We start from the raw sequence: 17,257 nt of genomic DNA, 5'->3' as shown, positions 1-17,257 counted from the left end.
GCACTCACCGTCAGTAATTCTCAACACCTGAACAGTCATGAGTCTCTGTGTCATCTGCTGCCCCCTGCAGAAGAAACTGCCCTGGCCAAGTTTGAGCTCAGCACTTATTCACAGCTATGAACGTGAACACGGAGAAGGCCGTGTAACAGCGTGATCATTTAGCAGAACAATAGCGGGGTTCCTACTGGCTACGGGCGGATTTTAAAAACCTAGAGGCATATAAAGCATTCCATAAACCTTATATAAACTAAATACACCTGGGTATCCTAACACCCAGGTGAAAGGGCAGGTCACAGCTGCGCCTTGTCGCCTCATGCCTGTAATTTCAGCACTTGGGAGCCCGAGGCAAGAGGATTACAGAATTCACGGCCAGCCTAGACTACGGAACGAGACCCTGTTTCAGAAACAAAAATAGGCGAAGAAAACACAGCCACAGAGCAACATTACCAGCACTGGGGAGGTCCCTCGTAGGCCTCCTTCTGTCACTGTCCCCCAAGGGTAGCCATTAGTTCTGTGTGTTGCTGAATTTCACACTCAATGGCTTGTCACTTAGTAGCAAGGATGCATTTTGAGAGACACATCCTCAGGCAGGTTCAGCCTTGTGCAAAGAAAGAGTATGTCACATGTAAACCTAGATGGTGTGATGTACCACATGTCTCAGCTATCTGCTGTTGCCTTGCACGCCTAGACTACAAACCTGTGAGGGTGGCACGTACTGAACACTGCGGGCAGTCGTCGCCATGGTGACCACTGTGTCCCTGGACATACAGAAGACAGATTAACAGCACCAAGTGATGGGACAGTTCCAGCTCCCGTAATCTCAGGGGGCCACCATTATATATGATATTCCGTGGACCAGGATATCTCTATGAGAGAATAAATATAGTGTGTCTGGCTTCTTTTCAGTCACAATATACTCTTCCGGGCCGTTCCACACAGTTGTGTTTGATTCATCGTCACTATTGTAGGTGCTCTGCCTCGTGGATCTACTGAGGTCTACTTCAGTCTATTCTACTGTTGGGAGGCTTTTGATTGGTCTCCAGATTCTTGCTCTTACAATGCTATAGACATTCTTGCCCATGCCTCTCGGTGACCTGCACATTTCTGTTGTCTATAATCCTTGGGGGAAGCCAGGACTAAGATCAGCCTGAGTTTTAGAAGACATTACCTATTGTTCTTCCAAAAGCCTACACCAGCTTCCTCTCCAGCCAGCAGTGTGAAGACCCCAGTTTTTCCCCCACCTTCCCAGTACACATTACTTTCAGGCTTTCTCTTTCGTTTTTTTCTTTCTTTCCTTCCTTCCTTCCTTCCTTCCTTCCTTCCTTCCTTCCTTCCTTCCTTTCTTCCTTCCTGCTTTGACATATCATTTTTTTCTTAGTTTTTGTTTCACTCGATGTCTTGAGAAGCACTCGAAGTCTGGAGAGAAGAATGGATTCTTTAATAATGTAGTTTCAGACTCATATGGGATGGCTTCACCTAGTAAGGGATGAGTTTGAGTGTGAAGAAAGGCCAGGTGGGTCCTTGATGAACCAACTTTGCAGGATAGTAAGGAGCTAGCCTGGGGCAAGACAGGAGAAGAGACATTGAACAAAGGGCTGCTGTCCTGAGCATGCATGCATGCCTGTGTGTGCACATATAAGCCTCAAACCTACAGAGCAAATAGCTAGATTTCAGTAACTGTGTACCTGAAGCCGAGGATGGGGATGAGAGGTGGTTCTGAAGAGGAAGACAGGATACAGAGCAAAAGCCTTTTGAGGAAGATAGTATCATTTGACAGATGGACCATTATCAACTATCCCAAGCTCACAGAGGGAGGCCTCAAGCCAGGTCAACCAAGATGGTGTGTGTCACTAAATACTGAGGCTTCCTCTTCTCCCTTTGTTCAGAGCATCCGGTCTAAAGTGGAGCTGTCAGTCTGGGATCAGCCGGAAGACCTTAATCTCTTCTTCACCGCCACCTGCCAGGATGGTGTATCCTACCCTGGTCAGAGGAAGTGCGAGGGTCTGAAGATCGGGGACACGGTAAGTGTTCAGCCCTACTATATATGAGTTCTTGTTCCCCTGGGTAATTAGTCTCTGGTTCTGATAAATGTTGTAGCTTCCTGGAGTCCTCTGGAGGCTTGTGTTCTGCCTCCTCGTTCAGCATCCTTCCAAGGCTGCTGTGCATTTTGTGTGACAGCCCCAGTCCATAGACCCCTCGGTGCACTGCCACCTGAGGGTCCTCAGTGACACTGGGCCCTTGGTGCTTTGCCCATTATTGTTTTAGCTTGACAGGGATGCAGTCAGGTGGAAGAGTCTAGAATCTTCTGGGCGCTAATGCCAGCCAGCATAGTAATAAGCCAGCTTTCCCTGCCTCAGGAAGACCTGGGAATATCTCCATACATGTAGCTGGGACACTCTAGGCTCTTTTCTGTAGTTGTAATTTTCTTTGGGCTTCCAACCAGCTCCCAAATAAAGACACAGAGACTTATTAATTATGAATGCTCAGCCTTAGCTCAGGCTTGTCTCATTAGTTCTTTTAACTTAATTGAACTTCTTTCTATTTGTCTACATTTTGCCTCAGGGCTTTTTACCTTGCTTTCATTCTGTATGTCCTACTTTCCTGCTTCCTCTGTGTCTGGCTGGCCCCTGGCATCTCCTGGCATTTCTTTTTCTTTCTTCTCCAAGCCTAAATTTCTCCTCTTACTCTCCCTGCCTAGAGGAAGCATGCTTTCTATAAGGGATGGTTTGACCAAGGCTCAGGACATATGTTATCTGCTTGTGTTTATTTACCACTGGGAGACCCGCTTATCAAATGGAGCAGGGTCATAGACCTGGAGCAAACAGTGTATCTTATAAAACAGAAAATGAAGATAAGGTTGTTTTAAAAAACTAAGTTATATTTGTTTGTTTTTGTTCTTTTGTGGGGCCTGCCACTCAGTCTCTAAATAAATCACACACAGAGGCTTATTCTTAATTATAAATGCCCAGCCTTAGCTTGGCTTGTTTCTTGCCAGCATTTCTTAACTTAAATTATACTGGCTACCTCTTGCCTCTGGGCTTTTACCTTTCTCTATTTTTGTATCCTTTTCTTTCTTATTCCATGGCTTGCTGTGTAGCTAGGTGGCTGGCCCCTGATATCTTCCTCCTTCTCCAGCTACTTCTTCCTCTCTCCCAGATTTCTCCTTCTGTTTATTCTCTCTGCCTGCCAGCCCCGCCTATCCTTTCTCCTGCCTTGCTATTGGCCATTTAGTTCTTCATTAGACCATCAGGTGTTTTAGACAGGCACAGTAACACAGCTTCACAGAGTTAAACAAATGCAACATAGACAAAAGTAATACCCCTTAAAATAATATTCTACAGCAGTTATGATAATTAGTTAATTATAATTAGTATCTTATATTTAGTTTTGAGTATTAATAGGACAGAGGGAATGTGGTTTAATAGTACTTTTTGTTTTGTTTGTATTTTAAGATAGGATCTCATGTGCACTATGAGTTCTGAGCTATACAGTGAGACTCTAAAAAAAAAAAAAAAAAAATGGCATGCTAAGGGCCAGTGAGGTGACTCAGAGGGTCAAAGGCTTGTTGCTAAGCCCGATGGACCACTTGAATTCTGTCCCTGGGGCTCACGTTGTGGAAGGAGAGAATCCACTCTGCAAATTATCTTCTGACCTACACATATGTACCAGGTCAGGTGTGCTCCCCATGAGATCCCTTACTCCACCAAAATAAGGAAATGTATTATAAAAATGCTTAATGGGGGCTGGAGAGATGGCTTAGAGGTTAAGAGCACTGACTGCTCTTCCAGAGGTCCTGAGTTCAATTCCCAGCAACCACATGGTGGCTCACAACCATCTGTAATGAGATCTGGTGCCCTCTTCTGGCCTGCTGTCATACATGCTGTATACATAATAAATGAATAAATATTTTAAAAAAATGCTTAATGGTGTGCCAATTGGGGCTGTGTTAATAGAAGATCTTTGGAACCCCAGGTGCCCAAGATGATGGTGCCGTTCTTCAGGTCACACTGCTTGTGGTGTTAGAGTGGAGTCTTTTTAGAAGGTGCCTTTACCCACTGAGCCATCTAGCCGGCCCCTGATTTCTGTCTCTTACAGCACCTTTTCCGTTAGCTCTATTTCTCCATGTTAATGTGTGAAAAATCTGGGGCTCGAAGAGGAGCCCGAGAAACTGGCCCCAGGTCTCACTGCCGGCGAGCAGCAGGCAGCAGGACCCAAATCACTAACGATGCCACAGACCTTCTCTGTAGACCTCAGGCACCATGGCGTAAAGGTCATGGGTGGGGTCATGGCCACTTCACTCCTACCCACTTGTGTACAGCTCTCAGTTTGGCTGGGGGAGCTCAGGAAGTCAGACGTCGTCTAGAAGTCGGAAAAAAGGGATTTTAAATGGAAACTCTCCTCAACACTGAGAAATCTCTTTTGGGACGGGATGATTTTTCAGAGCATTTGAAACACTAAGAAAGATGCTGTTTCCACCACACCAGTTGCCCTTGGCTCGTCTTTCTTTGGGATCCAGTGGCCGTAGCCCTGTGGAAATAGCAGCAGGTCCTCAGGCAAGCCTCCGCCGCCGCCGCCGGCCCTTTGTCTTCTGTCTGTCCCAGTATTGTCTCCATGTCCAGGGGCCACAGTCACATGGCCCCTCTGGCAAGAGCTGTGTGGGTTTTGTTGTCTGGGTATAGATGGCTACACAGAGCTGCTCTTTTTCTGAGCTGGGTGTGTCGCTGTCCATTAGGGTCATGCAGATCATGAGGGAAGATCTTTCTGGAGGGTGTGAGTCTGGTGCGGTGAAATGTGAGGTCTGAAAATGAAGAATCTTAAGGGGCAGCCAGCCGGGTATGGTGGCACACACCTTTGGTCATTGTGCTTGATCTCTGAGTTCAAGGCCAGTCTGCTCTACAAAATGAGTTCTAGGACAGCTAAGGCTATTTCTCAGAGAAACCTTGTCTTGAAAAACCATTTAAAATAAAAGAAGAATTTTAAGGGGTAGAGAGATGGATTAAGGTTAAAGGTGCATATTGCTCTTGTAGAGGACCTAAGTTCAGTCCCTAGCCACCTACATTGGTTGGCTTACAGCTGTCCATAACTCCTGCTCCCGGGACCCAGTGCCATCTTTTGGAGTCTGAGGGAACCTGCCTCACATATGTGCACACAGACACACATATACACACATAATTTAATTAATTGATTGATTGATTGATTTGGTTTTTCGAGATGGGTTTCTCTGGGTGCCCTGGAACTCATTCTGTAGACCAGGCTGGCCTCGAACTTAGAGACCCACCTACTTCTGCCACTCAAATGCTGGAACTGAAGGTGTGTGCCAGCATGCCTGGTTTACACATAACTTTTAAAATAAAACCTTTTAAAAAAAAAAAAAAAAGAACTTTAAGGCAATAAGAGAGACTAAAACTAAGGTCAGGGCCTTCTGAATAGAATTCCAGGAACACACACACACACACACACACACACACACACACACACACACACACACACACACAGCCAGCCCTGTAGTAACTGGTAGCCTGAATTCTTTTTTACTATGTGTGATGGGTACTGCACTTCCTGCCATTTGTGAGACTGAGCTGGGGGCGAGGGGGGGGGGGGTAACAATTGCAAACAGCATCCCTGTGATCTTAAGAGGCCTCTGAAGGCAGGCTGTCCATTCCTTGTCCCGGCTGAACCATGCTCTCCCAAGCATCCACAGCTGAGTTTTGGCAGCCAGGTGTGCCCCTCAGTGCTTATCACAGGTATGTTCCCACTTGCTGGTGAACCTCCTGTTCACTGTGCTGAAACCTCCTGTTTCGTACATCTCTTTGTGCCTGGATTCTGCCCACCCTGGCTGTAAAGATGAGGATTTAGGGATGTAGAAGTCCAGTGGATGGGGAGATGATGCAAATGAAGCTTCCCTGTGACCAAGGTGGCACATCACTAAGGGAACCTCAAGGAAGAAGGGTCTGGTCGCAAAGAGGGGAGGCCAGTAGAGCAGAGACACAGAGGGAAGTGGGGTCTCCCATGGGTGGGAACCTCCCTTTATAAGGCATGGTGGGGGAGATGAATTTGCTAGGGAATGAAGAGCACCACCCTTTGTGGCGAGGGGTCAGAGAGCAGCCGAGATTGATGGCTGTGGAGTTGAGGAATAGGTTGGGGAGTAAAGAACAGTAGTTGGTCTACACTGGTAGGACACATGTGTCAATCATAAGGGCCTGGCCACTCCTCGGGAGTCGGTTCTTTTCTGGGTGTCACAGTTAGGAAGGCTAAGGGACATGTTAGGGAATGGTGACAGAGTCTGATCAAAGCCTGTGGGACTCTAGGGGTTAGAAAAACAGTCATGCTGTCAGCAGGGACTTTAGGGTCTAGCCTGGGAATAACAGTGCATCCTGTTGGGTCGGTGTGTGTGTGTGTGTGTGTGTGTGTGTGTGTGTGTGTGTGTGTGTGTGTGTGCGCGCGCGCGCATGTGTGCAGCATTGGGATAGGTGGGCTATGTAGATCTCACTTATAATAGCAGCATCCTGGGAAGGTGAGGGAGAGGCAGGCAGTGGGTTATGGTCACTTCCAAACACAGGTGGTTTAGTGACCAGGAAAGAAGCAGGAGATGTGGCAGGAGGTAAGTCAGGCATGTCCTGAAAGAGAAATCATCCTGAGGTTACAGCCTGAAGCCTTGAATCTGCTGAGAGTCCCTCACTAAGTTCTTAGGTGGCCTCTGTTCATTCACCAACAAGCCTGACTGAGTTGACCTACACCCTGGGAACTGGTGTTCTTAGGAACCAGCTTTGATAAATCAGAATGCACGTGGTTGGCTGTCCAGCTAGCGTTAGCACCCGGCACAAAGGGCCCAGTGAGCCATGTCACAGCCTTCTCCCAGCATGTCCCCCAGTCCCCTGCTCTTGTCCACCCCTCTTGGCCCTGTACTTGGGGCCCACCTCAGCCTTTTGCTTCATTAAGATCTGAGCGGACTTGGCATCTGCAGAACCCTGGAGTTGGGGGTTTTGTGTGGGGTTTGGGCAACCCTTTTGAGAGGATGGGCTCCCCCATTGGAGAGCTGGAAACATTCCAATGAGGTTAAATCACCAGTCTGGCCAGGATGGCTGCCGCATCTGTGACCTTTGTCTAGACTGAGTCAAGATCTGGGGACCCCCTCAGTATCAGTGCTTATCCCGAGAACTCGGTTACTAAGGGCGGGAAACCAAGCAGTTGTATTCCAGTGCCTCCTAGCCTTCTGGGTTCTTTGCTAATACAGCAGGGAGACTGAGCTTTAAGGACGGGTAAACAAAACAGATCTGCTTACTGTTCCCGACCGTGCTTTTGATAGCATCCCTGTGTCTGGCAGGAGCCAAGACCCGTGGCTGAAACAGACAGTGCTTCTCGCTGGTTACCAGACAGCCGGCTGCAGGCCAGGCAGATAGCACCTCTGGATGGAAGCCTTGACCGAGGAGGCCTCGGGACCCTGCTGGGGAGCCAAGCCCTCTTGAATTCTCAGCTAGGCAGACAGTGCTAGTTTCCAACTCCCGGACTCTCGACACTTCCACTGACCCTGGCACGTGTGGGCAAGGCTAAAGAGTCTCAGTCTCTCTTGCTCTGTCTCTGTCTCTCTCTTCCCCTCCCTCCCTTCTTCCCTCCCTCCTTGGTTTCTCCCTTGACAAGGGTAGGTTGTGTTCACCAGTCTCTGAAGAGCGGAGTCCCGTTGGCCCTGGCGGCAGGCCGTTCCTCTGCAGTCTGCTGAACTCCTGATCTCCAGCTCTTCATTTACCAGGCACGGAAAGTGGCAGGAAGTCGCAGCTTCGTGCGTGCGAGTCACTGGGAAGGGATGACCTCAGCCTCCCAGCGTCTCTGCTTCTCTGCATTCTTCATGGCCCCATAGATAACTTTGCTCAGCCTCAGCCCCAAACCCTGCCTGTGTGCAAGCTCAGCCCATTCCCAGCCCCAGGCAGAAAGCTTTGGAGAAGTCTGTGACAATCACTTTGGGGGGTCACCATCATGCTGTCTCTACCTTGAGCCAGGCTGCCCTTCTCTCTACCCAGATCTTTGCATGAGCATCCACCCTGTTCCCCTTTCTAGGAGGTGATCTATGCTGGGAGAGTTCAGGCCTGTCCTAAGTGAGCACAACCCCCCCCCCCCCCCCCCCCCCCCCAGATAACTATCCAGACAAGTTCTCCATCCCTCCACCGTCACTGACTCCCTTGAAGGGAAGACAGCCGCTTCTGGGGTGCATGAAAAGGCTGCTTGTGGTAATGTTCCAGCTGTGCCTATACACTGCCATCAACAGATTTCAATGTGTGTAGATCACACCCCCACACCCACACCGCCGCCGTCATCTAGTTTCCTTTCCTTGAGTGACCCTGGACTTTGGAACTCAGGTTTGAACTTGGCAATCACCTCCTTCTTCCCTCTCCCCACCCTACATAAGGATAATGGATGCCGTGGGGTTAGCCTTGTCTGCAGCTGGTTTGGTCCTCTTTCTGTCTTCTGACTCTGGGCTCCTGGACATTTTCCTCAGCTCACCTGTCTAGAAGTACCCCATGTTAAACGTCATGGTTGATGCTGAGCCCTGGGTGGTGGTTGTCAAGACCTCTGTGGTATGCTGGCAAGCCTGATTCAGGCCTGTCTTGCTCAGTATCACTACTCTGAATGTCCCCAGATGCCACAGAATCCAGGAAGAGGCCTTCAATGCTTCGAAACAAATATTTACAGTGTTCACAAAATGAACATTATCACAAGTGCCCACCAAAGCAGGCTATTGACGACCTGCTAAAGGTTGGCTTACAGGGATGCCCAGCCCGTTCTGAGCCTTGGAATGATCTCAGGGTCTTGGGAAATAAAGACACTGGCTCAGATAGAAGGGTCCACTTGGAGGAGTGGCCAGGCATGCCTGCTTGAGGACAGGGGTCCCTCTTCCACAGGAGTGCATCTCAGTGAGGTTCCTTCACCATTCACTGACTGTCTGCATTTCTGTGGACTCATCGGGGCCTGTTCTGAGGTACCACTGGTGTACTTCCTTCTCCATACAGCTCCTTCTTCTGAGGAGGGAGGGGCAGACCAGGTATGGTGTCACTGTCTTGAATCCTGGAAGAGTCAAAGTGAGCCTCCTCCAAGGCAGCCTTTAAGAAACTCTTCCCAGCTGGGCAGTGGTGGTGCACGCCTTTAATCCCAGCACTCGGGAGGCAGAGGCAAGAGGATCTCTGTGAGTTCAAGGCCAGCCTGGTCTACAGAGCGAGTTCCAGGAGAGGCACCAAAACTACACAGAGAAACCCTGTCTCAAAAAAAAAAAAAAAAACAAAAAAAAAAAAACCTCTTCCCTAAATGTTTCGTGTTTTTTTTTTTGTTTTGTTTTGTTTTGTTTTTGTTTTTTTCAAGTGCTCCTGTGTGTGATAACTCTTTAGGCTGCGAGTGTCCCTTACAGCCTCAGGACTGTGGGCTGATGGGGCAAGAAACAGCTGTGAGAACCATGCTTGCAGGGAACTAAGGCTGGGACGTGAGAGGGACTTTCAAGTGTGTCATCTGGCTATTCTCCAACGGAGAGGAAAAAACCTTTCCTGTGGGTCAGGGGCCCAGCAGCTCATGCCAGGGGGTGCCACCGTACCCCAGCATCTAGCCCAGTGCCGGGCATAGGCAGTCAATGTTGGTTGAATGAATGACTTTTGAGATGGGCGGAGACGTGTGGGCAGCAGTGGGGGTACCATGAAGATGGGATATAGGAAATAAAGGGGAGAGCAAGAGCTATGTAAACCTTACTCCTCCTGCATCTCTTCAGAGCCTCTCTCCTCAGGGTCTTAAAGATGATGAGAATGGACATTAAAGACCCACCACGTCCAGGGGTTGGGGATTTAGCTCAGTGGTAGAGCGCTTGCCTAGCAAGCACAAGGCTCAGGGTTCGGTCCTCAGCTCCCGGGTTGGGGGGCGGGGGACCCATGCCCAATTCCTGTTGAGCATTAGCATAACCAACTGCTCTTCTCCATATAGTACCTGGGATTGTTGACCCGCCTGTCTCTTCCTACCAGGGGTCCCACTTTATGTGCTGGACAGGGTAAAGCTCATAAGGGACGTCTGCGGCCACGCCCCCGGGGGATGGGAGCCCTGGCTTGCTATGGCTATGATGTCTCCTCTCCTCCTACCCAGGCATCCTTTGAAGTGTCCGTGGAGGCCCGGAGCTGCCCCGGCAGACAGACGGCACAAGCTTTCACCCTGCGGCCCGTGGGCTTCCGGGACAGTCTGCAGGTGGCAGTCACCTACAACTGCACGTGCAGCTGCAGCGCCGGGCTGGAGCCCGGCAGCGCCAGATGCAGCGGGAACGGAACATACGTCTGCGGGCTGTGTGAATGCGACCCCAGCTACCTGGGCACCAGATGCGAGTGCCAGGAGGGGGAGAACCAGAGCGGGTACCAGAACCTGTGCCGCGAGGCAGAAGGCAAGCCCCTGTGCAGTGGCCGCGGGGAGTGCAGCTGCAGCCAGTGCTCCTGCTTTGAGAGTGAGTTCGGGAGGATCTACGGGCCCTTCTGCGAGTGTGACAGCTTTTCCTGCGCCAGGAACAAGGGCGTCCTGTGCTCAGGTAGGTCCGCCGGCCACACCACCTCCGCGCTGAGCCAGACCCGGGGCCTGGATGCTGTGTGGACCCACAGACCCTTTTCAGCATGGCGGGAGAAAAGGGTCGTCATGCCTGTGGCCGGCCTGGGAGGAGACCAAGGACAAACCCTGCCTGCCACCGGCACAGGGTGGGGTGCCCTTGTGTGGAAATGTAGCATCCAGTCTGAGGGAGTCTGCTGCGGGTCAGATCTGGCAGGACTCGCCGGCGTAGTACATCATGGCTTGGCCATGAAGGTAAAGCCTGAGGTAGGGGGTAGGGTGTGACATGTGGTGGTGTGGCATTATGGGATGTTGCCCATGGAAAGCACCAGTGTGTAGATGTTAGAGGAGAGGCAGTTTCTTGTAAACAGCTCCTGTGAGGCAGGTTTGAGCACACCTTGAGGATAGTGGAAGTGAAACGTGCAAAATTGTTGTGTCAGGTGCAGGACATATGAGCGTCATGGATGAAGGTCTGTGCAAAGATTGGAAGCCATGTGCGAGCTCTGTGACAGAGACCATCCCATCACCTGAGTGGTGACACATTGGTGTTAGCTGGATGCTTCTGTCTAGGTTCATAGAAAAAGCGGGCTCCAGGGGCTGCAGGTGTGGAGCTGTGAGAAACGAGACTGAGTGAAAGTACTCAGCACATGCCTGGCACAGAAGGCCGTCACTGGCTCCCGGATGGGTCAGAGCCATGCCCCTGGGAGCTGGCAGTGCCAGGCTTAGCCTGTGGGTCCTCGGGCTGTGTTTAAAAAGCTCCGCGTGGTGGGATGGAGCTTCCACCCCCCTCAGCACAGTAGACGACGTACTGGCTGTATTAGTAGTATTTTAATATGTTTTCCTCTTGAGTCCGGAGTTGCATATAACCCTTGGGAATGTCTTTGCTCCAGAATGCTGCTCAGTCCGCGTTGCCCGGGAGCCGATCTGCCCGTGCAAATCCATCTGCACAGTTTAATAGCCAGAAACTTCACTTGTCTTCGACGTTGGTTTTTTCCCATCTCTAAAACTGGCCCAACATGGCTTGCTTCTGCCTGCCTTTAAGAATGGAAGGGGGCGATATAAACAAGGAGCCCGAGTGGGCACAGAGCCTAGCGGGCACAGGGCAGTTGGTACAGGATGTGTGAGTAGACCTCTGAAGGGAAAACGTAACGTCTTCCCTCATTTGCTGAATGAATGCACTTTTTGACTCAGCCCCCAGAACCCCAGTTCTGAGTTACTCTCTTGCATTCTAGATTTCTACCAAAGCAAGTGTCCGAAATCCCCCTCCCCCCATCTAACCCTGTGAACCCCGAGGCTCTCATGGGCCATGGGTTGAGAGATTAGAGGGGTACCACGATCTGACATTCCCAGGCGAACAGTACAGCAGCTCACTAACTCCTTAAGGTGGGGTGCTCTCCCCCCAACACACAAAAGTTACACTCAGCCCTTGAAGAGCACTTGGGAAACGGGAAGTTGATGGAGGGGTGGTCAGGTCGTCTGTGCTCTGTGGTGAGCAGGATTGATAGGGGCCATCTGGCAAACCCATCAAGGGGCTTTTCCTCCCTCACTATTTCACATGCACCCCACCCCCACCCCCAACCCTCTGTGTTGTCAAGAGAACCGCTTTTCGAGAACGCGGACGGTTTATTCCTCCATCTAGAATGTACTGACTGGTAGACAGCGACATTTAAAATCATCCACGCTTTCATCTCTCTGAGAATTTTTTCCCTAAGTTAGCATCTGTGTCTGGATGTGATTTTGTGTCTTCTCGCTCACCCTCCCTCTCCTCCGGATTACTTTAGTAAATTGCTGATTAGAACATTCTTGACTCTTCATTGGACTTCCAGCTAGATCTTCCATCCCTGCGCTGTAAAAGCCACACTAGTTGAAACGTGAAAGCTCTCCCGGTTTTCCTGGAGAGAGGGGTTTTTGCACTTAGGTCATGGTTAGATTCGTTCTTTTAGGACGAGCTTGAAGTAAGCGTGGTTCCAGACGGGGCTTCAATGCCACACGCTCCGGCAGGGAGGGGTACCTCACGCTTCTTGTCTCTCAGACCATCTGGCTCCTTCTGGACACAGCTGAGTGGTGCCGAGCGGTTCCTTCCTCCAGTTCTGGGTACCCTGGTCAGCCGAGCTTCCGCTCTGGAGCTGCACACACTGGTTTAGGTTCTTGGGGGTGGCTGCTCTGTTGGGGTGTCCGTGGGAGAGAAAGCCTCTTTCTAAGCACTCTGCTCCTGCAGCTGCTGACTCAGGCTCTCAAAACATCAACCTCAGCATTCTCTGGTACTTCTCCTTACCCCTGGCCCCTGCCGCCCATCCTGGAAGTGGGTCATGTGGTTGAGGTCTGTCTTGGGGGGAGGGACTGGCCGGTATACTGGACGAAGTTGCTGAGACTGTCAGGGCCAGGATCCATGGGGACACCCAGATAGCCTCCTTCCACTAATCTGGCTCTCCGGCTGCGGGCTTGCAGCCCTTGACCCCTACTGAGAGACAGGAGGAGGGAAAATGCAGGAGACTTCAGGTTTGGGATGGGCAGCTTTCCATCATCAAAATGAGCAGTAAAGAGAGGGAGGCCAGGTCTGGAAGCACGTGAGCAGTTGTTACTGTTCTTGTGACGCGTCCTCACGGGACTGCATGTGCGCCCAGGACTCTCGCTGTGCCTCTCCTCTGGTCTCTAGAAGCAGCAATTTACAGAATAGTCCTGTCTGTCCCTAAACCATTTCCATGTGTAAAAAGAGTTTTATGAGGCCCTTGGGAGGCCTTCTATTCTTCTGATTCTTGGAAAGGGTTGACCCTTCACAGTTGAGAAGAGGTCTGGGTCTCTTCAGTTATTTTTTAATGCAGTAAAAGAGGCTCACTCAGACTTTGTGCTTCTTGGTGACTTGTGTGCCCAACAGTTATCTCCTGGGCTCTAGGTCACTCTTTTATATGAATTATTTTACATTTAATAATCTGATAGCCAGGCTATCTCTTGGGTCTCATAGAATGAGAAATTTGAAATCAAACCTTTTTGGTTTTATTGACTGTGAGGACCCCAAAGTACATTATAATTGGGTTGTATAATTCACACGCCACCTTTGTTATGTGGTAGATAATGAGAGCCCAAAGGAAACCTGTAGATCTTTCCCAGAGATGGAAAATGGAATATGACACTCAAAGCCAGAGCCAGCATCCAAGAAAGATCCTGGGTCTGCTGACAGGTCTCAGGTAGACTTTAAAACAGTTCTTCAGGCCTCTGTAGCTAAAAAGACTCCTACGACTAAGGGCTCAGCTCTTGGTTTCTAGCTTCTTACCAAATGAAACACCATCCATGACAACATTATTCAGGTATGTCTAAAAGTATTTCTCAATTCACAGAGCTTAAGTAGGCTTCCAAATATAGCCTGTAAGGACAGCTAGTTTACATTTTTTAAAAAAAAAGGTAGGCTGGAGGGTGTGTGGCCGAAGCATGGAAAAGGGGACAATAGTGGGAACTATTTTTCCTCTGAAAGTAGCAGAGTCAGGGTTTGCAGACTGGCAGGTAAACTCGGGAGACTGGTGTGGGAGGCCAGCTCCCACTCTTTAAAGGGTTCCTGTGAGGAGAGAGGAATAAGAAAATATTAGCTAGAAAGATAGCAAAGAGGAGAAAGAGAGAAACACAGGATAGCTTAGGGAGGACCTGGATCAATACCCAATGGCCCCTTCTGCCTCTTCAAAAGGGCTTTTTATAGCAATGCCAAAGGGCGGGGCAAAAGACCTCCCCTTTGCTAGATCAGAGCACACGGCACAGCCAAGTGTAGACCCTTCCAAACACCTGGTAACCACACCTGTGGTCAATTCATCCCCTTATGCAGCCCTGCTGGGTAGAGCAAGCTCAGATTCTTGGACTTTGAGTAAGTTCTCTTTAGGAAACCTCTGTGGATCTCCACAGAGTGAGTAAGTAAAAAAAAAAAAAAAAAAGACTCAAGTAAGTTGAACTTAAATGTGAAGGGCTTTAAAGGCCAAGAAAAGAGTTACTGTGTAGTTAGTTCATGGGTAACAGACGTGGATGGCATGCCTACCACCAACCACCTCTCTCCCATCTGCTCTTGTCTCTGACCTCAGGCCAGAGCCCAGGGTTTATCAGGTCCCTCCTCCTTCTCTGGGTCCTTACCAACTACTGCCCAGAAACAGGGCGTCAGTCTTAGCCACCACTGGTCGTGAGGGGTATGCACTGATTCTGACCTGAATGGAGTCTTCTGGGAGGAGCATCCTGAGAGGCTTCCCTGTCTCTGTGCCAGCCGGCTGTCCCAGAGTCATCTCTGTAGGCAAATCAGATGCATGTGCATGCATGTACCAACATGAGGCCCTCCTGCCTACAAAATGGTGTCACTGTGACTTTAGCCTTATCCCTTCATTCTCATCTGCCATGCATGGAAATTGGATCACAAACTGTTGGCCTCAGATCGGAAGTATTTAGTGACATCCCCCTCCTCATGTCTGTGGTTCTTGATCACTCCTTAATGTGTCTTGTAATTAGCTATCAACATACTACCCCCCACCAGCTTCACTATGAATTCAAGGAGGTGTTTACTCTCAGCCATCAAAAAGACACAGAGCCATACTATAAATAATAAATAAATAGAGGGTGATCAGAAATGTCAGAGCTGGGCATGAAGTTGCACACCTTAATCCTGGCACTCAGGCAGAGGCAAGTAACTCTGTGACTTAAGGCCAGGTTGGTCTACATAGCAAATTCCAGACCTACCATAATAAGACCCCATCTCTTCAAAAAAAAATGTTTTTTTTTTTTTTGTTTTTGTTGTTTATTTGATGTGTGTGTGTGCAGTGTGCGCGCACCTGTGTGTGTGCATTGAGTTCCCTGGAACTGGAGTTATGTATAGTTGTGAGCTGACATGTGGATGCTGGGTCCACTGCAGGAGCAGTAAGCCTTCTTAACCACTGAACCGTCTCACCAGCCACTAGAGAGTGATCCTGTCTTTTAAAAAAATATGGCTTGCCATTCTTATAGATTTCTTTAGAAATATAATTTTCATACTCAAAATCAGTAGCCTGATGGCCATTCCTGAGGCTGTGGTCACCGCTGTATCTTCTGTGACTGCACTGCAATTTACATATTTTAGAAATTAAATTAAATACATTTACTACATATAATGCATGTAGCTTGTCTTACATGTGTATTTTGGGAAGATTTTTTTTTCCTTTTGGGTTTGGCTTGCGTTATTTCTAAGACAGGCTCTCACCATGTGGCTGGCCTGGAACTCAGTGCTCTCTGCCTCTGCCTCCCAAGTCTAGGATTAAATGCATGCACAACTACACCCAGACTCTGTAACTCTTAACAGGACCCACCCACATGCAGCTTCCATGACAAGTTCTTGAAGAGCACCTTTTCAATGCCAAGATTGAGGCATACTTAATCCCAAAGGGCCCTCTGGATGGGATTGCCAGTGTTGTGGGCTTCGTGTGGAAACTCCAAGAAAAATCAAAATTTTTTCACATATTTACTCTTGTTTGGAGAAACTCATTAATGGTTATGTTAATATGCTACTGTCAGATATAAGAGTACATACATACAGAGACGTGTATGTGCTCACAGACACTCATAGACACACAATTTCAAGAAAAAGGACTCCTCTTCCCAAATGGAAAACATTAGGAACTCTAGTAGCTGCTTCCTCAGTCTCAGGGTTCAGGTAATCTGGGTCTCTCCTGCTGGAGTCAGCCAGCCTCTGGCAGTTTGTGCTTAGAAAAGGCTGTCTGGGAAAGTCAGAGCTGAGTGGTCATAACTTAACCTGGTGCTGCTAAGGACATGTCAGTGATGTCTCCCTCATTGTCATTTTGTTTTAGGCATGTTGCTACCTACTATTCAATGGGAATTCGTTATACATATACAATGATCATCATCCCTATGCCAAGCATTATATTCTGCATGAATTTCTTAAGATTTTGTTGTCTCTGGAATTTTCCACTGGGGTTGAAGAATGGGCATATAAAACATGGCAAGCTTCCCCTGCATCTTCTGGATGTTTCTGTGAGTTTGAAAGATGAGAATCGGGGTGGGGGCAGGCCGTTCTGAGCACCTGCCTCGCTCCGTGCTCTGAGCTCAGCTCTTGGGAATGGAGTTGTCATACTGCTCAGGTCCTGTTTCCAGAAACTTCTTAACAGGTCACCAGTGATTCTGAAAGGGGAATGATCTAAGCATTGAGTCTCCCTCATCTCCTTTCTCTCTGTTTAGAAAGGGAAGTATGCAAATAGAAGGCCTCATTCCCAGGACTCTGCCTTTGATCAGGCCTGATCCATAAGCTCATGAAGTTTGGCTCGAGAAGAACATAACGGCATCTAATAAGCAAAAGATGCAAATAGGGAGGCCATGAGGATGCCAACGCTTAGCTCTCTGTCATGCAGGTAGAGGTGCTGTTAGCCATTAAACGTCATAGGACAATGGTGTTAGAAAATTGTCAACTCTTAAATTGAGAAGTATGAGAGACCTCTGGTGGTGGAAACAATTATTCCTGGTGCCTTTTCCTCTCTGTCTCAGGAGTCCAGCCAGCAGTTTTGTTTTGGTCCTGATTTTGGGTACTCCAGTACTCTTGATTATTGGCAGGGGCAGGGCAGGATCTGAGGGTGCCTCGTGTCCTTTGGGGTGAGCATCCCCTCCTCTAGGAGCACTGCGGTTGGAGCACCACCAGATCCACTTGTTCCCTGGAGTCTGGAATTACTCAGGATGCTTCCCCTCCTCTTTTCTG

The 17,257-nt window shown here is 49.2% G+C and overlaps 1 protein-coding gene across 1 annotated transcript in view; it reads left to right on the top strand.

Annotated features, from left to right (window-relative positions):
• Itgb5 (integrin subunit beta 5) overlaps positions 1-17,257 on the top strand; it is a 115,774-nt gene that overhangs the window by 75,152 nt on the left and 23,365 nt on the right. Inside the window, 2 exon segments of the mRNA XM_028886359.2 lie at positions 1,887-2,021; positions 10,111-10,540. Coding sequence (XP_028742192.1) covers positions 1,887-2,021; positions 10,111-10,540 — 565 coding nt within the window.

This window comes from Peromyscus leucopus, chromosome 12, assembly GCF_004664715.2.
Source record: "Peromyscus leucopus breed LL Stock chromosome 12, UCI_PerLeu_2.1, whole genome shotgun sequence".
In the NCBI taxonomy this organism is placed as follows: domain Eukaryota; kingdom Metazoa; phylum Chordata; class Mammalia; order Rodentia; family Cricetidae; genus Peromyscus; species Peromyscus leucopus.
This window is presented reverse-complemented; position numbering and strand designations above follow the sequence as displayed.